At 40.0% G+C, this 25,070-nt stretch overlaps 1 protein-coding gene across 1 annotated transcript; it reads left to right on the forward strand.

Annotated features, from left to right (window-relative positions):
- Positions 1 to 9,063: 9,063 nt before the first annotated feature.
- LOC307192295 (epididymal secretory glutathione peroxidase-like) lies at positions 9,064 to 14,160 on the forward strand (the record flags this gene model as incomplete). The annotated part of the gene is given in 6 exon segments (XM_079933072.1): positions 9,064 to 9,165; positions 9,168 to 9,259; positions 9,261 to 9,337; positions 12,142 to 12,259; positions 12,738 to 12,837; positions 13,954 to 14,160. Coding segments are annotated over 6 exon segments (696 nt in total).
- Positions 14,161 to 25,070: the final 10,910 nt, after the last annotated feature.

The raw sequence follows: 25,070 nt of genomic DNA on the forward strand, positions 1-25,070 counted from the left end.
CCCCAGCCACCAGTCTTCTCATTAGCACGCATCCCACTCAGGAGATTTCAACAGCTTTAAGAAGCTCTGTGCCAGGAAGTGGGGACAAAGAGAAAATATTTAATTTTTATTCTACCACAAGGGTCAGACACCAAGTCCTAGGGTCCATTCAGTAAGAGTCTGCCTACCTTAAGCTATGGTCTGAACAGCGTAAACAGCTTGTCCTTACCTCTTGGTAAGGACAAACTAGAAAACACCAATCCACCCCACGACAAGCGTATGCAAGGAAATTAGTCAGGGTTCTCCAGAAAAACAGAACCCATAGGAGAGAGATAGATAAGGAGGTAGAGGTATCTCTATTGGTTCTTTTTTCTAGAGATAAATAGATACTAGATCTATCTATCTAGCTCTCTATCTAAAAGGATTTATTATAGGGAACTGGCTCACATGTTATAGACTGAGAAGTCCCAAGTCAGGAAGCTGCAGTCAACAAGCTGGAGACCCAGGATAGTCAATTGTATAGTTCTAGCCTGAGTCTGAAGGCTTGAGAGAACCAGGAGAGCTGATGGTATAAGTTCCACTCTGAGTCTGAATCCAAAGACAGAAGACCAATTCAAAGACAGGCAGAAAGAGAGAGATTTCTTGCTTGCTGGGCAATGCATGGTCCAATCAAATTGACACATAAAATTAACCATCACAGTAAATGTATTACTAAGATTGACCATGTAAACATCTTTCTCTTTATCTATTTATATAGGTAATATCTATTTATGCTTAAATATACCAGTGATATAACATATAATTATATAATCTATAAAAAATTAATAAACAGAAACCTCAATAGAGTTAGGCGACCAGAAGGGGGAGCTCTCACAGTTTGTGACCATAGCAGAGCCCAACAGGAAGAAGAAAAACTTCTTTTTTGGCAATTGAACTCAACCAATGAAAAGCCATGGATTCTTTGTTTACTGTAGCCCTCCCAACTTCCTTTTCCTCTCTGTAAAAGTGGTCTCTTTCCTTGCCTGTGGGGACTTACACGTGGCTCACCACGGTTGCAGACCCTGAAAAGCAATTCTCTGCTCATCCTGAATAAACTCATCTTTGCTGGAGAAATATCTGGCAGCCTATTTGTTTCAGATCAACAACTCATATTTTAAACTCAGAGCAAACTAAGAATACAAGAGACCTTTTCAACCTGATAAAGAGTATCTAACACAAGTCTACAGCAAATATCATACTTAATGGTGAAATATTTAATCATTACCCCTTGAAATAATATTCAAGGAAAGAATGTCTCTGCTACTACTTCAATTCAATTCAGTATTGTATTGGCAAACCTGGCCAGTGAATTGAAGGCAAAAAAAGGAAATTAAATGTACAAAGATTAGAAACAAATGAAACTACCATTAGCATACCTTATGAACATATAATTTAGAAAGAAACTAGCAATAAATTACTATAATTATGTGGATTTAGCAACGTTGCTAGATAAAAGAATCAATACAAATTTTATTATATCTATATATTTTCAGAAACCATTAAAAAATTAAACTTAATTTTAAAATTACATAAAATAATCAAATACCTAGCAGTAAACTCAGCAAAAGATGTACTAGATCTTTATGATGAGAAATATGTTTTAACTGGCACAGTTTTGAAGAGCTCTAAATTAATTCTGAGGTACATTATCTTAATGGATTAGAAGAGTAAACACTGTAAAAATGTCAATTCTACCTAAACTATTCTATAGATTCAATGCAATCTCAACCAAAATCCTAACAGACATTCCTGAGGAATTTGGAAAAGGTGTTTAAGAAACTTAAGTGTAAATGCAAATGGACAAAAATAGTCAAGACACTTTTAAAGAAGGTGGGAGAACTTGCTTCATAAAATATCAAAATTCATTTTTAAAACTATATGTTAAAATCTACATTAAACATGCTTAGCATTTCGTAAATATTAAGTTCTCTTTAAATATTTGGCTTTAGGCTATTATAAACATGCCAATTCAGATTTAAGACTAAGTTATCTCAGATAATCAGTCACGAATATCAAATTAGTAAGGTCAAACAAAAAGATTAGCTAAATGAACTGACCTTCATAGTCTGATGGGTATATATCCATTTCCTCCTGTGTAAATGTTTCTACTTCTAAAAGATCCTCATCAATATCTACAAATTCTTTTTCACTATCATCAGTGACAGAAATAATTTCATCATTGGTTCCTTTTATTTCGGGATTTTTTACTTCAGTGGGCATTCTACTGACAAAAATGAAGCAGCTAAATTATAACTCATTCTTGGGAACAAAGAGCTTGCTTTCAATTGATTCAGTTTATTGAAAAAGAACAAACTAAGCTTTCATGTTTATAAAGTCTTTGTTTTTTAACCATGTGTGGCACATAGTAGAAGCTCAATAAAAAGTTGTTCAATGAAAAAAAGTACATTAAATGTTGTCTGTTTTAAGAATAAACAAATAGAACAATGGAAAGAAATAGAGAGCTCAGAAATAGACTTGTATATATAAGGACTCTTGATTTATGACAAAGTACAATGCAAAGTAATAGAAAAATAAAGGATGGTCTTTTAAATAAATAGTGATGATTCAATTGGATATCCATGGGAAAAGAAATTAAAACTTTACTCCTACCTTATACAGTCAGCCATCTGCAGTTGGTTAAATCGATGGATACGAAACACGTGGATACAAAGAGCTGACTGTATCCGTTGTATTGTGCTATTTTATATAAGGGATTGAGCATCCGCAGATTTGGGTATCCATAGGGGCTCCTGGAACCAATCCCTGGCAGATACTCAGGGATGACTATAACATTCACAAAATTCTAGTCCATCCAAGTCTTTGACCTCACTTCCAAAACAAGAAATATAGGCACACCTTGGAGATACTGTGGGTTTGGTTCCTTCCAGACCACTGCAATAAAGTGAGTCACACACTTTCTTTTTTTTGGTTTCCCAGTGGGTATAAAAGTTATGTTTATACCATACTATTAAGTGTTTAATATAGCATTATGTCTAAAAAACCAATGTACATGCCTTAATTAAAAAATAATTCCGGGACTTCCCTGGTGGTGCAGTGGTTAAGAATCCGCCTGCCAATGCAGGGAACATGGGTTCAAGCCCTGGTCCGGAAAGATCCCACATGCCTCGGAGCAACTAAGCCCGTGCACCACAACTACTGAGCCTGCGCTCTAGAGCCCACAAGTCACAACTACTGAGCCCATGTGCCACAACTACTGAAGGCCGTGCGCCTAGAGCCCATGCCACCGCAATGAGAAGCCAGCGCACCGCAAGGAAAAGTAACCCCCGCTCACTGCAAGTAGAGAAGTCCTGCATGCAGCAACAAAGACCTAATGCAGCCAAAAATTTTAAAAAATAATTAATTAATTTAAAAAAATAATGCTGTTGGAAAAATGGTGCCAGTAGACTTGCTCAACTCAGGTTTGCCACAAACCTTCAATTTATAAAAGTGCAGTAAAGTGAAGTGCAATAAAACAAGGTCTGTCTGTGTAGGGGAAGAATGACACTGTGAGGAAAAAATGAGACAACTAAAATGTGGGATATTTATCAGGACAACTGGACTTATAACTTCAAAAATGCCATAAAAGAGAAACAGTGGGATTGTTCTAGATTTAAAATAAAAGATACAAAAAAGACATAATCAATATCAAAACATTAACCTTGAATGAACCCAGGTTTGAAAGAGAAGTTATAAAGTCAGTTTAGGAACTATTGGATAAATTAGTTGTTCTAAATCTGATCTGACTGTAACAGGGATAGAGGCTGTTGTAGGGGCAGAGTTGTGGATGTGTCTAGCCCTGGACTTGTGACTTGGATGAGGCAGTCTCTCCACTTTACTGAGCATCTTCTTCTCATGTATACAGTTGTGGCCTGGGAAATACGAACCATAAGACACATTAGAGCTTAAAATCTGTAAAATTTCTGGCTTCCTACTCTTGTTTCCCAATCTTCTAGGGGTAATAACTGATCAAATCAGTTTTAAAGGTGACCAGAATCGTTCAAAACTGATAAAATAAACTAAGAATGTCAGCCTTAGAAGGGACTTTGGTGATTTTGATATTTTCTCAATGTCCCACAGTTGTATTGAGTTGGTGATGGCTTGCAGTGTGTATTGGTGAAATGGGCATATTTATTCTTTCTCTGGGAGCAGCAAGGGCCTGAGACACAGACTGGAGAATTTCCAGGTGGGAGGGCATCTGGGTTTGAATGGTGTGGGTTACTCAAATTCCTGTGGTTGTGCATGGACACAGAGCTCTCTCTCCCACGCCCTCCCCCAGCCCATTAAGACTGAACAGACAAGAACACTGCCTAAGGGAGTACACATCCTTCCTCTCACTGCCTCCCCCTGTCCCCCTCCCCCAACCTCCAAGAAGCAGAATTCTTCCTGTAGCAGGTTGGAGGAGGAAAGCTTGGCATGAGTGACAGACACTTCGGAAAATCTGTGAGTCAGGACCAGCTGTTTCAGTGAAGGCTCAGGGCCAGAATCAGCCTGGACCAGAAGTGAGCTTCCTTATCATGTTTGGGGAAGGAGGTCAGAAGGTTAAGAATACATGAGGATGAAAATTAAATGCAAAAGGACAGTGGTCTCTCTAGAACTTCCCTTCATTTCCAAACGTATATTTGATTGGGAGTTGAACCTAGAGTAGAGAGGCAAATGGATTTGAAATAAAAACTCTGGTTTATGGTCTAGGTCTACACTATTAATGAGACTTTGCTTGTCACTTCCCCTCTCTGAACCTCACTTTTCCATTGAAAATCTGAGCAAATAATGCCTGTTCTACCTTTTTAACTGGCTGATTGTGAAGGCTAAATGAAATCCTTGATGTGAAGGAGATTTGTCAACTACAAATTCTATGTAAACATAAGCAATATAACTTTAAAATGGCAGACTTAGGAGTAGATCCTAAATTTCACACTTGTAACCCACACTTGCAACACAGGAAAATCCTGGAGACATGAATGGGGATCACAGATGCCAATGGAGATGATCAAATTCAGGGAAAATATCCAAGTAAAACTAAATGGTGGACAAGAATCTCTAAATCATATTTGGGTGGTTGCAGAGGCTGTGATTGAATCTGGGATGAAGAGGTGGACTACATCTCAGAAAAAAACTGAACCTGTTTCCTCTATGATCAAAGGAACTAACACAAGAAACTTGGTGCTGATTTTTAGGTAGGATTAAGTCATTAACAGAGGCTAAGACAGAGAATCTGAAAGGCTTTATTTGACTTTAAACTGCCACTCACTAGCTATGAGCAAGAAAGTTATCCTCATGAGAAACCTACCTCGAGGAAAAACTGGAGTCCGACTGGGGAAAATAGGCAGTGCTTGAGACATGCTGATTTTTGCCATTCTATTTAAGATTATGGACGATTAGCAATTACAGGATTTTTAAAGTCAGGAAGTGACAGTTCTTATTGTTTAATTTAAATCTGGACTGGTTTTCACACTTAATCTATGGCTCAGGTGACAAACATTTCAAACCTAAAATCTTGTTTTGTAAAAATTGATAAAATTGCATTCCCTGTCCTTTCAATGGAAATAAATATATAGATAATTTGGGGCAGGGAAGGTGGAATCCCCAAGTAATCAGTGTCATTGACCTCCAAGACCAAGAACCTAAATCCAAAGTGTTTCAAGGAATGGAGAGTATTTAGCTTGTCTGAAGAATGAGTTCACAGGAGGAGCTACTGAGAGTGAAGATTGAGAAGGAGGCTGAGGTTGCATCCGGAGCAATTTGGATACCATGCTGGAGATTCTGGATTTGATGCTATAATAAATTAGTTAGCCTTATTGGCTCACTATCGGTGGAGGGATATCATCAGACAAGTGTTCAGCAGCTCCAGGGGCAGCAGGTGAAGGAAAAAAAGCATTGAAGGGGAAGAACTTGGAAGAGAGAACACATGACAAGTAGGAAATTATTTCAGCATTCCAGAAGGGAAATAACAGGAATTTGACATGTGGCTCTGGTAGAAGGTATGAAGAGAAGGCAGCAGTTATATGATACAGTCAGGTAGACCATGACAGGAAGTGGCCCCATGTAGCCCCTTGCTGAGCATGAGCTCCTAAACCTTTTCTTCTCCAGGTCAGAGCTTTTGTTTCCAGGGAAACTAAGACAATGGGACACAGAGACTTGGGAAGGCAGAGATTTTAGGCCACTTGACCTGATGAAATTTTCTCTTCTACTTTAGGAGTTAGTTATTGTGTGATGAGCAAAGATAAAGTGACTAAGAAAGTAAGGAATTTATAACAGCAAGGGAGAAGCAGTGTGTAATTCCACGTAACTTTGGATAAGTCAGTTTTTCTATTTGAGCATCAGTTTCCTCATCTGTTAAATTAATGATGGGTGTTTACCTTGGGCTAAGTCCAGTGCTAAGAGTTTAAATGAATTATCTCCTTTATTTTTTAAATTAGTCCGATGAAGTTCATATTATTCTCCCAATTTCACAAATGGGACCAGAGGCACAGAGGGTAACTTGCCCAAAGTCACACATCCTGGGAAGGATGAAGGAATTAAGGTACACTATTTTTGAGGCTTGATATTTTAATCTCCATAGTTCTTGAACTGTGGCTGGGCAAAGTATCTGTGGGTGGGAAGGGGCCACAGAGCAGAAAACCTGTATAGCTGCCCTAAAGGGCTTTGGGAGCTTTGTAGCTGGACCAGCAGTCATTGTTTTGGGCTCCTCCCTCTAGATTAGAGGCCTCTGAGAACAGATCAGAAATCTGGGATAACAAAAATCTTCTGTTTTCCAAGAGAATTAATGCATACCCAGATTCCACCAGAAGCAAGAATTAAACCCTACTCTGACTTCAGTTTTAAGGAAGGGGAGGCAGCTTTTTACGTGAACCTGGAAGAAGGAGGGGGCTGGTTGGAAAGGAACTGAGAATTGGAGGGGAAGAATTTATCCTTTCAATAAACGTGGGAATAAAACTGAGCTGTCAGCCCAAATCCTGTGGGAGGAGGAAGAAGAGTGTGGGAAGAGTGGTAAAGGCAAACAAACCCGATACTCTTCAACTAATCCAAATATTTTTCAACATCTCTTTGTTAGTTATCTCGTTACAGCACAGTTAGTTGCTGAATTCACCCCTTGTAATTCCAAAGCCATAGGAACCGCAAACGGCATTCATCCTTGTTTTAGTCATTTTGCCTTCTAAGTCATCAGGCAATAGTTTTACCAAATGTTTTGTTGCAACAGAACAAATGTTGCCAACTTTCCACTCTGTAGTAACTGTTTCCTTGCCACTCCTCCTCTCTGAGAGGTAGGAAAATGGGAGTGGACAAAAAATTTTTTTAATTAATATAAGAAGAGAATCATTGCATAGCCTAATGATGATAAAGTACCATACATTTAAAAGTTTGATTAATTCTACCCTTTAAATCTGAGATTTAAATAGAAAAAAACCCAAATAATTTTTTAAACTTCAAGGAGCTAATAATCTGATGAGGAATATACAACTGTTTCAAGAATAAGAACACTATGCACATTAAACATATTTTACCTATAGGCAGAGAGGAATCAAAAATCATTGAAGTTTGGGTATGAGTAATAAATAAAACAAGAGAGGAAACTTACAAGGACAAATAATCATGAATTTAGGAGTATGATTAACTCAAACCTTAGTACTTGAGGTCCAGAAAGTAAAACTGTATTGTAGACAAGAGAAAGTTACTGGTCAGCCCCCCCACCCCCCATGAAGTTGGTGGGATTTAAATATGTTATTTATGTGAGAAACTCAGCAATTCCTAGGGCTCCAGGTCTGCATCATCAACTCATCTATTCTAAACTTTTGGCTGAGACTATTGAGCAGTGGCTGGAAACTGTTGCTGAATGGATGGGGGTTCTTATGACGGTTGAGAGGCAAAGCATTTTATCCTAAGAGGAACTTGAGTCTCATTTCCATTATCCTTCTTGGGCCTTCGGGCTTCCAGGAGATTAAGAGGAGTGTTTGCAACTTCCTATACATTTATACTTATTTCAAAAAAAATTTTAAGTTATTTACTTAAAAAAAAAGCATCGCATTCAAAATGGCAGATTATCCTCCAGAAAGTTGTTGGCTATTAGTAGTCCTCCCTGCCCCCACCTAGTGTGTAAGAGCCTCCTATACCAGACTGACACCGAGACTGGGCACCTCCGTTCTTTTGAACTTTGGCCAATCTGATAAATGCAAAATGCAACTATTCTTCTTTATACCTCTTTAATTCTTGGTAAGGGAGAACATTGTATCCTACTACAGATGCCACTTGGTTTACTGTCTGGTGCCCGTGTTTCTCTTGGGCTGCTTGGTTTTTCTTACTGACTAGTAAGCACATGAAAGCATTTGTAAACATTTGTACAGTGAACATATTAACGTGAAAATATTTTTCCCTTCCTCAGGCCCAGTTTCCTTCTAATGGATCACATGTGGTCCATTATTTGATTTTTTTTAACTTACATAATAATATTAGGATTAGTATTTGGAATGTCTATGTCATGCCTTTTTTTTGCGATACGCAGGCCTCTCACTGTTGTGGCCTCTCCCGTTGCGGAGCACAGGCTCCGGACGCGCAGGCCCAGCAGCCATGGCTCATGGGCCCAGCCACTCCGCGGCATGTGGGATCCTCCTGGACTGGGGCATGAACCCGCGTCCCCTGCATCGGCAAGCGGACTCTCAACCACTGCACCACCAGGGAAGCCCTATCATGCCTTTTTGCAGTGACTTTACTGAGATGTCTGCACCTAGATACGGCTATCCACTCAGAAAAAATAGACAATAGTCTTCAAGGACTGTGGAGCGCTTGCCCTCACCTTTTCATAATTCTGCCAGAATTTATGTGAGTCCCGGGTCCTCATCGCATTAGTGAGCGCTGAGTGCTCACGGAGGTGTGTGTAGGTGAGGACGTGGTTTGAATTCTACGTCCTCTTGCCCTACTCACGCCCCAGAAATCCTTGCCACCCTGCAACTGGCCTGCATAGGCTGGGGCTAGTCCCTGCCAGGGTATCAAAAGGCTGCCAGGTACCCGACAACCTCAGACTCTCAGACTAATGATCTACAGATACTAGTCATGACTGTACAGTTAAGGGCCTCCTATCTTTCCCCCCTTTTCCTAGCTGGCTTCGTGCAGTCAAATTCTAAGCTGGAGAAGGTGAGTGACCACCAGAGAGGGTGGGACAGGGCTCAAAGGTGGAGCCTTCTGTCCTGCTCCCAAATCTTGCCCTCAGTCCTTCTTGTAAGACTCTGACCTCTGCTTTCTCCCTCTTTGCAGTATGCGGGCAAGCATGTCCTTTTTGTCAATGTGGCCACCTATTGTGGTCTGACAGCTCAATACTCTGTTAAGAGTTCATAACCAAATCTCCTTGGGACTAAACTTTCCAGCTCATTATATTCTAAGTCATGTTGGAATTATATTCTAATTCTAATTCTATGTATCAAAATAAATACTCATGATCAAGTGACTTTATTCCCTGATGTCAGGAGTCAGTAAACTATGGTCCACAGGGCAAATCTGGCCAGCCTACTTTTGTAAACAAAGTTTTATTGAACATAGCTATGCTCATTCATTTACAGATTGTCTGTGATGGATGTTAAGCTACAAGGCAGAGTTGAGTGGTTGTATGAGTGATGGTGTCAGAGACCATCTGAAATTACTATCTGGACCTTCACAGAAAATGTTTGTTGACCCCTTCCTATGTCCTGCCTCTGCTTTGCTCCTGAGATTTCCAGGAGAATCAATAATGTATCTGACAGCTAGGAGCCTCTCTGAAGATTCAAGTCTCCTTGGTAAATACAGGAGGTAGGATTGATGTTTTTGAGACTTTTCCAGGGTTTTACATGTAACTTACAAAGACAGTGAAAAGGGGAAAGGGGCTTTATACCTGGAGCACATTTGACTGGAGCAAGGGCTGGTAGAGGAGGCCATAATAGAGGCAAACACTCCCTCTCCAACCTCAATGCCTCCTTTAAGTGTAGTTTTTCCCTCTCTGTACATGACCCAGAGCAGATTTTTATCTTTCTCATATCTTAGGCCTTGTTGTTTGAAAGCCAATAAATAATAAACAGGGTTATTTTCTTTCAGAAACACATGTACTTCTTATATTTGAACTAGTAAGAACTTTGATTTAAAATTTTTCATTATGTTATATTTCGACAAGGTAATATATTCACAAGGCTCAAAATTAAAGGAATAAAGAAGTTTAGAGTGAAAAGTTTTTTCAACTCTTTCCCCTCCCTTCAGATGACCAATATTATCATGTTTACAAAATATATGGGTATTCTTTTTTTTCTTTTCCCCCAGTTGATAACATATTGTAAATACTATTTGCCAATTTGCTTTTTAAAATTAATAAGGTACCTTGGAGTTCAGACCATTTCCTCCCTCTTTTTCAAGACTGAAGAATATTCTACTGGACCATACTTCATTTTACCAGTTTATAGGGACTTTAAAAATCAATTTATTCAGTTCCCACTCCGTACATAACAGATGAGGAAACTGAGAAATAGCTACTCAAGGACTGGTAGACATGTTTCCTAATTTATTGTCTCTTTCCTAGAGGAAGTGATTACCTACAGTGACTAAAGACAAGAGTGGAGGATGTGGGGAAAGGTACTAAGGAACCATTTGGAAACAGGAAAGCAATCTCATATTGCAAAAGTAAATAAATAAAAATAAATAAAGGACTAAGAGGAGATATCAGTTGACCCCGTTGGCTGAGCAGAATCTGAGTGGGACTGGTTAGTGTTTGCTAGGGGACTGAAAATATCTAGCTCAGAAAGGGTGAACAAAGAAGACAATTATAAAAGTCTGAGGAGACAAATTGGAAAACTTGGGGAAGAAGGCAGTTGGAAGCTTGTGTTTTGGCATATCAATGAGGGTTTTTAGGTAGAATGCATCTTTAACATCCTGAAGACTGTTGAAGAACACCAGGAAGCTCAACCTGGAATTTCTCTGGTTCTCTTTGCCCCTGTCAGATTTACCCACACTCCACCCAGGGTGAACCAGCTTGTGCAGAGGAGAGAAGCACATTCTCATTGTGTGTGTCTTTTCCTTTTTAAAAGAAAGATTCAATCTACCAATTAACCAACCAGGAAAGGCAAACTGATGAGCAGTGATGTTTAAACGCAGTTTTGTTTAAAAATCACCTGATGAGCTTTTCATTTTTTAATTGTGGTACAAAAAGACATAATATAAAATTTACCATTTTAACCATTTTTAAGAATACTGTTCAGTAGTGTTAAAAATATTCATTCTTGTGAAACAAATCTCCAGAACTTTTCCATCTTGCAAAACTGAAATTCTGTACCCATTAAATAATAGCTCTCCTTTTCCCCTTCCCCCCAGCCCCTAGTAACCACCATTCTACCTTCTGTTTCTATAAATTTGACTACTTTAGATACCAAATGTATTTGTCTTACCTGCAGTATTTGTCTTTTTCATGACTAGTCTATTTCACTTAGCATAATGTCGTCAAGGTTCATCCATGTTGTAGCATGTGACAGAATTTCCTTCCATTTTAAGGCTGAATTTGTTTGAAGGCCAGTTCTTCAATCATTTGTTTATCCATTCATCCATTGATGGACATTTGGGTTGCTTCCACGTCTTGATTTTTATGAATAGTGCTCCTATGAACATGGATGTGCAAATATCTCTTTGAGGCCCTATTTTCAATTCTTTGCATATATACCCAGAAATGGGAATGCTGATCTATGGTAGTTCTATTTTTAATTTTTTGGGAAACCTCCATACTATTTTCCATAGCACTTAAACCATTTTACAATCCCACCAGCAGTGATCTGGTGAGCTTTAGAATAATAAAGGTGACTGGGGAGCCATCTCAAAAGAATGTAATCAGAAATTTTTCTGGAATGGAACCTGGGTATCCCTATTTTTAAAGGAAGGCCCCCACCTGATTCTGATGTGCTGCAGATTTGGGAAATACTGCACTATAACATTTTGAATACACGTTTAGAGATCCAGTATCTAATTTCAGCCCTGCCACAAACAGTCTTTCTGACCTAGATATTTTTTTTTTCCTTCCCTGGGCCTCTGGTTTTTTCCTCTGTAAAATGGGTATCTCTAAGGATCTTTCTCTACACAAGGAGGCTCTCTAGCCAGGCCGCCATATTGTCCCTTCTCTACCCCTAGAACTGAGCGCACTTCAGGAGGAGCTGAAGCCCTTTGACCTAGTTGTGTTGGGCTTTCCCTGCAACCAATTTGGAAAGCAAGAACCAGGAGAGAACTCAGAGATCCTTCCGGGACTGAAGTAAGTGCCTGCTTGAAACCCTATAGGGGTCTCTGTCTACCTTTCCTCTGTTTCCAGAGGCACTTCCATATTAGGGACTTCTGGGATGGGTAGTGGGTTAATAGGCTTAGGAGCATCTGCAAACTGATTTTAACTTTGGCCTCTGCTGATATGAGTCTGGCAGTGTCAGACACTCTCTCCCCCTCTCTGGGAAGTGAGAACTGGACGGACCACGGAGGACCAGGAGCACAGAAATAGCTCCTGGTATTGCTGCTACAGAAACAGTGCAGGGGGAGACAGTGATAGGATGTGGAATAGAGAAAAATAAAGTGAATCAGGGAGCCCAAAGTTTAAAAATGGCCTTATTTCCCCTTCCCAGTCCTGTTTTCCATATCTCCACCTCTCTCTCCCCTTTCTCATGACCTCAAATTCTGGTACCCCATTATAACTTTCTTTCATATATTCTGGAGCTTCCTGGGAACATTATGGTTCATTGCAGGTATGTCCGTCCAGGAGGAGGATATGTACCTAACTTCCAGCTTTTTGAGAAAGGGGATGTGAATGGCGAAAAAGAGCAGAAAGTCTTCATCTTCTTGAAGGTGAGTTAATCACTGACCTAAGCCTCTTCTTCCCAAATATTCCTAGCATAAACTTGGTGTGGTAGAAATGGATCCAAGGGCACCTGCCTGGAGGTGGGATTGGACTCTTTGGAAGAGATCTCGAGATTAGCATAGGGATTGGGGTTTAATTTGTTAGTATCTATGATGCTCTGGCTTTGTGTGGTGGAGAGAGTTGTGTAGAGTGTCACCTTTCACTGGGACCACTCTCTTTTGTTCATTGACATTCATTCATTCATACATTCAAGGTATATTTGTTGAGTGCCTGCTATCTATAAGGCAGTTTTCTAAATAATAAGGGTATAAAGATGAATAGAAACAGTCCCTATTCCTTGATGATTTCATACTGGAGAGGATGACATAGAAATCAGATATAATACAATGTAGTAAGTGCTTTATATGAAACACTGACTCTTAGATATAGAGAATGTGAGAGCTGAACGGGGCTCTAAAGATCATCAGAGTTCAGTGTTCTTAGATGCTGAACTGTGAGCCAAAGCTGGCCTATGTTGAGATTTTTATATATTCTCAGTAAATTGAAAAAATAGGACAATACAAGGAGGATTTCATAAACTCAACTGATTTATAGGGCTACCCTTTATTCTAAGATTAGTACGTATATGTAATTTATTCTTATAATTATCTTTTTAAAACTAAATGGTGAAGCAATGATGTTTTTAAAATTTTCTCTTATTTGACAAAACAAAATGTTGGAACTCCTACTGGTCCCAAAAGATATTTTTGAAATGTTACTGGCCCATGGAGCATCAAGACCTGGGAAAACACATTCTAATCTAAACCATTCACTTTGCAGAAAAGGAAACTGAAAGCTAGAGAGGTGATATATCTTATTCATAGCAGCAGGATTTTGTGATGTGGTCACAGGGAGAAACAGAAAGAGGGAATAGACTTTTGCTATAATATCTACAACATTCTTGGTAGTTGGTATCTTAGCAATTCAGAGAATATATTAGTAATCAGAGGAAATGAAAATATCTTGATATAAGAGGGAGTAGATTACCTGTGGGTGAAAATAGCCTGAATCATCCAAGAGCAGAAATGATACAGTCATTTCTCTTTTCCATCTCTCTGCTGCAGCAATCCTGTCCTCACCCTTCTGAACTTATGGGCTCAATCAAACATATATCCTGGGAACCCATCATGGCCCATGACATCCGCTGGAATTTTGAAAAGTTCCTGGTGGGACCTGATGGAGTCCCTGTCATGCGCTGGTTCCATCAGGCTCCAGTCAGTACAGTCAAGTCAGATATTCTGGCAGACCTGAAACAGCTCAAAATCAAATAGGAAGACCAAGTTGGGGGCAGGAGCCATTCTGCTTCTTAACTGAAGACCTGTTCAAAAAAAAAAATCCATCTTTTCACTATACTGTCTTCCTAAATGGTCTCCACTTGACTAAATCACCTCTATAGTGCCAAGATTCCCACTCTCTACCAAGTAGATTTATATTCAGAAGGCTACTGCTATGTCCCCTTGCAAGAGTAAGTGGGCGAAGAAAAAACAGCATGGAAACCCTAAATCCTCAGACATCTGTTACAAATTTAATAATGCATATCCATCAAAGGGAAATCATCCTTCCATGAGGAAGGTTCAGTTTGTCACAATATCCTGAAAAAGAACGTTGCTACACATTCTGATTTCTCCTTCTCTCTCTACCCTAAAGGTGTAGAAATAGCAATGGGGTGTATAGCCATACAATCTAGGTTCCACTTCATAACATATTTCCTTCCCCAGGAGAAACATGTAATGTCAATTTCCAAACATTTTCGGATCAGTCTTTATCTGTGACACCCAGCCCACCCCTGCTCCCACTGATCTGTCACTCTTCTGTAGGAGCCCTAGGTCTAGTGGGAGCAGGAAATTGCCTCACATGAAGGGAAGGGCATCTTCACGATAGTGGGACCTGGAGCCTCTTTCTAATTTGGACCCTACAAAAACTTTCCTATGTCTGATCTTTACTGTATTCAGATTGTGACACTTGGGCAGAGCACCCTTTGAAGGACAGGCTTTCCTCTCTCAACCTTAGATTCCTCAGCTTCAGAACCAGCCCTGACCCTATCTCCAATAAAATCTTTTCTGCAGCAACTGGGATCAGTGTGGTGGTTTTTAAATCCTATCCTGTGCTCAAACTCGTCATACCTTTCTCTTCTTCCTAACTGTGACTGTCGCAGATGGTGGATTGACCAAATTACCTGAACCCCCTGGACAGAAGGATTTACCATCCCAGGTCCTTGAAAGGTTGTTACCTGATGGCTCTCAACTCTCATCCCTCTTTAGGAATTGTCTCAGGTCAAGGGTCACATTTCATTTCCAGGGGCAGCCTGTATGCAATTACTGGTCAACGAGAGGTATAACAGCCACGATCTGGCTTCTCAATTTAGGACAACTCTGAAGGACCCATTCCAGTGGTGGAGACCCCCAAGGGGTAGGCAATTGCCCTTTTGCACTTGTACTGCAGCCCAATTTTTGCCTCTGACAAATTCTGATTCTCTTCATTGCTTCTCAGGTGTTGACCCTGAGGTAGTGCCCCAGTAAACTTTCTGAATGCAAATCCCCATCTTGGAGTCTTTCCGGGGAACCCAACCTACAATAGTTAGTACCAAAAGTGATCTGAGAAAGAGGATGATAAGATAAGATTTTTGAAGCTGAATTACCCACCATCTGGTTGGTAGTGAGGGGATTGGTGGAGCACAAACAGCCACTGGCACAAAGTAGCAGTTTTTAAAACTTTCACCAGACCTGAACTGAGATGCTATACTGGTGGATATGCACAAGAAGATGTGATGTATCAGGTGCTTGATAAATATGGGAGAGCTGGTAATAATAATAGAATTGTATCGTTGTTATTAGAAGAAACTGATGCCTTGGAAAAAGATGATTAAAGGCTGAGGATGATAACTCATCAAATAAAGGCTAACTGTGAAAGCCAGAGTGTCTCCATAATAGGATATAAAGAACCTCTCATATCCTGCAACTCAAGAGCATAAAAACCTAAGGTTCAGATCCAAGATTTAATCATAAGAATAGTAGAACTCCGAAGTGGGTTAAATTCTCAAACTAGATTATCTTCTATGCCTAGGTCATGGCCTTGATTGGAAAAGAATAGAACCTTGAGACATTGAATGGAGACATCTGGTAGGAATCCTACCAGATTTCTGGTAGGAAATCTCCAGATTTCCCAAGATCCTTTGAGCCTTTTAAAAGTAGCCCAGTCCTCTTCTTCCTTGAAGACAATGCAGAGACCTCTCCTCTGCCAAACATGTGCCTCTGCCACTCACTCAGCGTCTTTCCCATATAGAACTAAATTCTAAGCGTTCTGGATCAAGAAGAGAACTCAAAGTTAGCTGAAGTAGAGTTTACTGATACTGGAGTATTCTCCAAAAGTATAGAATTTTTACACACTGGCAAGAACTCAACATACTATTAGGATTCTCCTGCTTGAAAAAGAAATGGCTCTCACTAAATGTGGTAAGAATGCCAGGACTCTCGTGATGATGGCAGAAAGGAGGGATCAAAATCTCAGGAAAGTGGGCATGCTAGAGTAGATTTATTGGATTTACCATGTAATGCTGGAAAACCCACTAGGTGAATGTGTCACAAGAGGGCCAAAGGACATTCTGTTTGAAAAAAAAAAAAAGTAATATGCTGAGGAGAGGTGCACCAGCCTCACTGAGAAGTTCTATAATGAGTGTCCTCTATTGGCGCTGGGCTGATGGTATGAGATTCTGCTACAGAAGTAACTTCACTGACAGCAATGGGGACTATAGGATCCTGAAATAATTCAGGCCAGAGATAGCAGCACTCAACCATCAGAATCCGTGAGTGTGTGTGTGTGTGTGTGTGTGTGTGTGCGTGTGTGCATGCCCCAGGAGTGGGTGGGCAAAATTACTGTAATGAGAGACAATTTCAGAGTGGTAGCCAACTTTGCAGAGTGTTTGAGATAATTAATAAAATACAGCATCCCTAGGAGCAATATAGATGGGCAGTCAACAAGCATATCACTGTCTACACAATTAGAAGAAATTGAGGATAGAGAATCAGGAGACTGAGGGCAGCTACACCAGTTAAAAATAAAATCACAATACCTTGCTCAATTTCTGATCTTAAACCAGTTTTCAGACCTGAAATTTTTGACTAAAGGAGAAGCCAAGTCCTGAGGACCCTGCAGTGCCACTGCAAATATGTAGAATATAATTCCCCCATTCCTTTCCTAAAGGGACTTATGAGCATTTACTCAATAAGCATAAACTCAAGAAAGAGAAATACCCTCACATTTCAAGGACTGTTGGAAACAAGGTCCAAGTTGATATTGATACGGAAAGACCCAAAGTGTCATCATGGCCCCCCTGTTAAAATGGAAGTAACAGGGACCAGGTAACAAATGGAGCTGTGGCTCAGGTCTGGCTCACAGCGTGCCCACTAAAAGCTTGAAATGAACTACAACAAATATAAACAATAGATTTCTCTGAGTATGAGACTTCAGAAAATGTTCAAGTTATCTTTTTGTTTTTCTGCATTCCCTTTGTACGTATTGCATCTGCACATTTATAACAGTGGTTTTTCGAAAGGAAATATTAGCTCTGAATGTTTCAGGATAACAACGTATTTTAACATTCTTAGGTTAAAAAACAGCGAGTGATCGGGTCGGGGTGGGATAGGTGGCATCTGAAGCAGATGAAAGGTCAGTCGAGCGGAGCTCAGAGTGGAGACGGGAAACTCAAGAAAGTAGAACCGCTGAGATGCAAAGTCCGCGGGAATCCGGAAGCAATGAAAATGCACTGGTTTCTTACAGATGAAATACACACTCCTAAGTGGAAAGCTTCCTGCCTTTGTGGAATCAATGTAATTTTTTTTTTCATTCAAATGCTTTCAAATAACAGTCTGAATTTAGAGAAGCCGTGGGAATCTGAGCGGAAAATCAAGATAGAGATAACTGCGACGCTCAGCCCCGGCAGCATCTCTGTACAAGGGAGGAAACGGCTGCAGATTGGCAAATACCAGGGATGCCTTTGCTGCTTTTAATCCCATTTGTGGAAGCCCCATATCAGAAGGTGCCATTTTGTTCATAACATTTAATATCTTTAACAAAAATACCGTCTTCATCTGTGAAAGTATATTCACTTATACCTCCCTAACGTAGCTCCAGTGGCGCAATCGGTTAGCGCGCGGTACTTATAAGACAGTACACTTGTGAGCGATGCCGAGGTTGTGAGTTCGAGCCTCACCTGGAGCAACTTTTACTACTCTCCAGCCCATACAACGAGACAGGCCAAATATGAGGCCACCCCCGAAGAGATCAACTGTTGTGATTTCTGTCCTACATCTTGCTTGTGATTTGTCTTAAAATTCTCTCTTAAAGTCATGCATAACAAGTACCATCCTGCTGAGTGTGGTGCCTGCCTTCTTCCAACACTTTGGCAATTTATCATTTGACACTTGCCAAGACGACTGTTCACAGTATTCAACTACGTCTGATTTGTCAATTATGCGAAATGCGGACGATCTTGGTTTTTCTTACAAGTCTTTCAGCGGAAAATGTCCTGTCCTTGAATCTGCTTTCCTCCGTTTCTCCACTCCTCTGGCTTCCTCTAGGATGCTTATTACTCTTTATAAGTCCATGCTGCCTGTAGATATATCGCAGACACAGGTATTCAGTCTCAGAAAATGAGTTGAGTCAGGAGCCTATGTGTGGGTCACTTAATCTCACCTGGATCTTAAACATTATCAGAGTCATCCTGAGACACAGACATGGCGCTCTCCGGCTTTACAAAAGATTTATAATTGCCCGTGCGCAAGTGCTCAGCACTATCAGTTCTTTTTCATCTGCTGCTACGTTTTGGAGTGCTTATGTTCTCCCCGGCCCTACCCTGAGCTGCCCACCAGGTACATGTGGGTTCGAAATAAGACTCACAGACCAATTTAGATTAACGCTGGTAAAGAAGTGATCGTGGATAACTTACTTACCAAGATATACAATAGACATATCTATAGGGGCTATTCAGAGTGTTGTTTTTAGTGTTAAATGAGATAATAAATTATTGATTGATTAATGGCCACAAATTCCTCCCATTATACATGTCCCTTTGCAATGTGGTTGTGCAGCAGCTACCATTAAGAGGCGGAGTCTATTTCCCTCCCTCTTGTATGTGAGCTGAACTTGTGCTTTGGCCAATAGAATGCTGTGGTAATGGTGTTGTGGAAGTGAGGTTGTGAGAGTTCCAAGATGGCCTCAAGAGTCTTACAACTTCTCCTCTTGTTGTCTTGGGACCCTGAGACACCATGTGAAGAAATCCCACCTAACTTCCTAGAGGATGGAAAATCATGTGGAGAGTGAGTCCCTGCCATCCCAGCCATCCCAGCCACACTCCCCAGACTGTGAGTGGGAACATTTTGGACCATCTGGTCCCAGTCAAGCTGCCAGATGACTGCAATCAATGAGTGACCACAAGCAAAACCAGCAAAAGAATTGCCTGGTTAAGCACAGCCCAAGTGGTTGAACTTCAAAATTGCAAACAAAATAAATAATTATTGTTTTAAGCCACTAAATTTAGGTTAGGTTTGTTACAAAGATGTAGATGACTGATAAAGGCATTTAGCGTGGAATAAGAGTCTATAACAAGCAAACAGATTGATTAAGTAAAAATTACCCACAAAGAAAAGCCCAGACATCTTCACTGCTGAATTCTCCCAAACATTTTTTAATTGATATTAATTCTTCACAAACTCTTTAAAATTTGGAAAAGAAGGTCAAATTACCCTGATGCTAAAACCAGACAAAGATATAATGAGATAAGAAAACTATAGATCAATATCTCTTATAAACATGGACACAAAAGTACTCAACAAAATATTAGCAAACAAAGTCCAGCAACATATAAACAGGGATTACAAAAGGGCACGAGGAAACGTTTGGGGGTGATGTCTATGTTCATTATCTTTATTGTAGTGATGGTTTCATGAGTTATAAATATGTCAAACTATAAGTTTAAATATATGCAGTTTATTTTAAGAAAACAATGCCTCAATAAAGCTGTTTAAGAGGTACATTCATGGGAAAAAGCTCATTACGGCATTCGGCAAGAGTAGTTGTGGATTTTTTTTTTCTTTCTCTCTTTTCTTGTCCTATACTGTGGAAGAGTTGTGTCTAATTAGATTTATTTCTTCTTTGAATATTTTAAAGAAGCCCCTGGTAAACGAAAGGATGTGGAATTTTCTCAGAAGGAAGAGTTGACAACTAATTCAAAATATTTCATAGTTTAAGACTATTTAAAATTGCGATTCCTTCTTGAATCTACTTTGATACGTCCTATTGTTCTATTAATTTGTCCATTACATCTAAATATTTAAATGTATTTGGCCACATTCTTTCCACTTGTGTAGAGGCTGCTCCCTCTTCATCCTAATTTGCGTGACTGGCCTCTTCTCATAGTTTCAGGTCTCTGTTTTAACCCTGGTTCCTCAGATATTGCTGAAAGTCCAACTAATTCATCCCGCACCGTGCGGGAGAACCCACACGAGGTCTCTGCAGAGGCCAGAGAAGGACCGCGCGCCTCTCGGGAGGCAGCCACCTGAAACAGGGGCGGGTTTTAGAACATCGTTTCTCTAGCGCCTCTAAAATGTGGCAAGTTTTCCTTTCGCAAGGGGGCGACATTTAAACTGACTTCAAAAAAACAAATCTCTCAACATAAAGACGCGTTTTCAGCGTCAAATTGCCGAGAACCAACTGAAAACCAATGAAAGAGTGAGGGTCGTCTCACGCTAAAATAACAGAGATGTCCCGGCACTGCCTGACCAGCGAGCAAAATTCCTTGACATTTGTGCCCTGTCGTACCCACCTCGCTCACTGTGCTCACCCAACCCACTAGAAGAGGGTCAGGAAGACCAGGGCTGGCGCTTTTCCCTATTCCCACACCTGTGTGCCTGTCTGGCCAAGGACTTCTAAAGTACGAGCGGCTGGGTGCAGGGGGCTGGCGCCGACCCCACTTACTGAATCAATCATACCAGAGGGGAGATCTCTGGAGTGCTCGGATGTTATAATTTGGAATCTGAGAGCTGGGATAGTGATGCCTGGGAAAAGCGAACCGGAGCGTGAAAAAGGGACTTACAACCACGAAGGGATTCGAACCCTCAATCTTCTGATCCGAAGTCAGACGCCTTATCCATTAGGCCACGTGGTCCTACAACGTTCCAGCTGTGAAAAATATTACAAGTGTTGAGACTCTGGAATATTTCTGTATTATTTAGTATTCATATAATTCTTACGAAGAGAGGCCTTCCTTATTAATCTTATTTAAAAGATGGTGTCATTGATACAAAAGCCAAGTAACTTCTCCAAGCAATTATGGTAAGAGGCTAAGACAAAATGGAAATTTCGCTTTTCTCCAAACTCCTGCCCTTAGTTTGACACCAAATTTCTTCTCTGAACAAAATTTTACACTTGCATTGTGATGCCTCTCTCAGCCGGTTGCATTAACCTGTAAAGAAATAGAAGGAGAAAAGGACTGAATGTCCCTCTGTAATCACGGCTACAAACGCTCGGTTTACCTTCAGAATGAATACAGAGTCAGAATTAAGACCCTCCGGGAATAAATGAAAATCACAAGAAAGACCCCTCCTGCCACCCTCTCAGCTGGGCGCCCAATCCTGCCAAGACTGCTTCAATTAGGATTGAATCGAGAAGCGTCTTCCTAGGCCTGGCCCCTTTTGGAAACCACGATGAATAGACCCGCTGAATACCCTCCAGGGAGACCTATGTTAAAAAGCCCAACAGTTGCACTTAGCGAGCAATTAGAAAATGGCCCTCCTCTTGTGCAGCCACTGGGTTGCGGTGTTGTGTAGCTCAGAGGTAAGGAGACAGACTTCAGGTTAGAAAAGAGTGGTTTTGAGTCAATTTGTGCTCGTATATTTTCTTTCCGGCACCTCATTTTCCCCAGCCGCCCTCATCTCAGTGGATCTCGATCCCCCACTAGTGATGGCGCGGGCGAGGAGAGCACACGGGTGGTGGGAAGGCGCGCTCGAGGCTGGCCGGGTTACTCAACACCGCCTGCTTTGGACCCTCTTCCTGGGGGTGCTGTGGGCGTGGTGAAAGCAACCCGGTTGGAATCCGAGGCATCTGGGGGACTTCATCCCCCATTATTAGGAACTGGGAGGGTCGGATTTTGGTCTTTATCCAACCTGCCTTCTCAGCACATTCTGGCTCCCAGCCCCCCAAAGTCGGTTACATAGGTTTTGCACAATTTAGAGGTGCTGGAGAAACAGTGTTTTCTCAAAAGCGCTTCTGAGCAGCGACTGCACCCTGAGGAGGCTGCGCTCTTTCTTTTGCTTTCCAGGAAAGCACCACCCCGGTTCTCTGGGCCACATCAGGCCAAAGTGACAGACTGTCTGGGGTCTATCCTTAACCCAGCCTTCAGTAAGCCTTCCAGGAACTGAAATCTACAAGATGTGAAAGGTTAACCAAAAAAAAAAACGCATTAGAAGAGTATTCCAGAAGGTGGATCAGAATGTGCAATGGTGTAAAGAATTTTGCCCAATTAATTTGAAATTTTAAATGAAACAGCAATTCTGCAAAAAACAAATAAAAAATTTCGCTAAAGAAGAAATAGCAAATATGAATAGTCCTAAACCATTAAATGTATTGAATAAATAGTCAAAATTTTTTCCACAGAGAAAACTCCAAACCCAGATATTTTAATCTGGAAGTTCTATAAAACATTCCTGAGACAATAATTTCAACTGGACACAAATACTTCCAAATATAGTAACAGAGGGAAGCCTCTCCGTCTCATTTTATAAGCCTACTTTCATCCTAATATCAAAACCAGCATATCAAGAAATTAAAGGGAAAAAGTTTTGTTCACCTCCGTACAGACAGAAAAAAGCATTTAATAAATTTCAGTGTCCACTAATGGTACAGCAATTTGGAAATAGAAGGAAAGTTCTTTAACCTGATTTTTAAAATACAAAAATAGTCTGCAGAAAACAATACTTAAGGGCAAAAAATTCAAAACATTCTGTTTGAAATTGGGAACACATGGAGTAAACCAGGAACTGCCACTTCTATTCCCTACTAGACAAAAGGAGAGTAAGAAAAGGTGTAAGGAAGAAAGAAAGGAAAAAACAGAAATCTTTTCTTTTTTAAACAGATCGTATGCTTATTATAGTGTCAGTTTTAACACATTTTCATGACAGCTATAAAAATTTACAAAAACAATTATATGCAATAAAGAAAAATCTAGAAATCACACAGAATGAGATGTTAACATAATATTTCAATAACAAAAAAAATTCCAAAACAAATACATGGTATCATCTATAGAAATCACAAACTAAGCATACTAAATAATCTATTGTTTTATGGATACATATATAAGTAGTAAAGCTATTAAGTAAAATCAAGGGAGTGATTATCACAAGCATTAATACTGTGGTTATCTTAGATGAGAGAGAGGTGTAAAGTGGAGTGGGGCAAATGGAACTTCTAAAATAATGGCAATGTTCTCTTTCCTAATTGGTGACTTTTTCTTTTTAAAGCAAACTACTTTTTTTAATTGAAGTGTAACAAACATTCAGGAAAGTGCCCAAACATGAGCATATATAGAATACTTATATTTATGTAGGTATGTATCTGAATATATATGTATTAATGTATCACTGAATATTTACAAAGAGAATATATCTATGAACTCTCACTCAGATCTTTTGTTCCAACTTATTGCCACTATTTCCATCAAATGGGATCCAGAATTAAGTTTTGTCACTTAGGCTGTCTGTGTCAAGAAATAGAACATTACCAGCACACCAGAAGCCCCTCTCACGTGCCTCCTAATGACTTTCCTCATAAAGGTAACCAGTCTTTTGACTCTGATATCATCTGTTAGGTTTGCACATTTTAATAACATATAAGTAGAATTATATAATAAGTACTCTTTTATGCCTGGCTACTTTTGTGCAGCACTATGAGATTCATCCATGTTTTTGCATTTAACAATATTTTTTGTTGCCATATATATAGTCAAATTGTATGAATATGCCACAATTTATCCATTCTAGTGGTGGATGTATGGGTTGTTTCCAGTTTGGGCATATCATGAATAGGGCTGTTAGGAACACTGTTGTATATGCTTTTTTGTGGACCTGTGCACAAATTCCTATTGAGTATTGTAATTAAGAGGTTGACTCCATTTTTGATATTTACTGACAGCTTTCAAGACCCATCACTCTCACTCACATCTAAGCCAGCCCATAAGAAAGTGCTTAAGCTCTCTCAGAGGAAAGATCAAACCACACTAGTCCTGGTTCTCAGGAATCTTCACCTGCCAGCCCACCCTCTAACCCAATAAAAGTCAAAGCCCATCACCCTTCCTTGCTCTTCCAAGCTGTTTTTGGACTTACCTGTGAGCCTCCCCTGCTCTCCAAGTAAGCGCCATTATGTGAGTGATAAACATTTTCATATCCTCTTGGTGCATGTGCAGCATTATCAGTCTTGCCATTTGAATCATTTGGGTACAGTGACCATTTCATTTCAGCTGAATGACTGCAAGACAGATGTGTACTTAGGAGTGGACTTAACTGAGTCACAGCAAGTGACTTTACTACAAACACTTTTGAAAGCAGCATATGTGATTTCCACATATCTGGAATTACATGTAAAATAAATGGACAAACTGAAAATGGGAAAAAAATATAACAAACTAGATAAAAAGATAGATGAAAAACCATTATCTATAACCCAACAAACTCATTTAACTTGTTAAATGCAAGACTCTATTTCAACACTGTAGAAATGCTAGTGCCAGTAGGGCTAATGAAATATTTTTTATGTTGATTCAGGTTTTCTTTTATTTATGGAAAGGTTTTTTTTAATTGAAGTATATTTGACCTACAACACTGTATTAGTTTCAGTTGCACAATGTAGTGATTTGATATTTTCATTACGAAATGATTACCATGATAACTCGAGTTACCATCTGTCACCATACAAAGATATTGCAATATTTTTGACTATATTCCCCATGCTGTACATTTCACCTCCATGACTCATTCATTTTGTAACTGGAATTTTGTACCTCTTAATCTCCCTATTTCACTCATCCTTCCACTACCCTCCCCTCTGATAGCCATGGTCAATCCATGTTGTCGCAAATGGCAAGAATGTGCATATTCGACACCTCTCTGAACCCCTCCCGGGACAACTATCC

This window comes from Stenella coeruleoalba, assembly GCF_951394435.1.
Source record: "Stenella coeruleoalba genome assembly, chromosome: 10".
Lineage (NCBI taxonomy): Eukaryota > Metazoa > Chordata > Mammalia > Artiodactyla > Delphinidae > Stenella > Stenella coeruleoalba.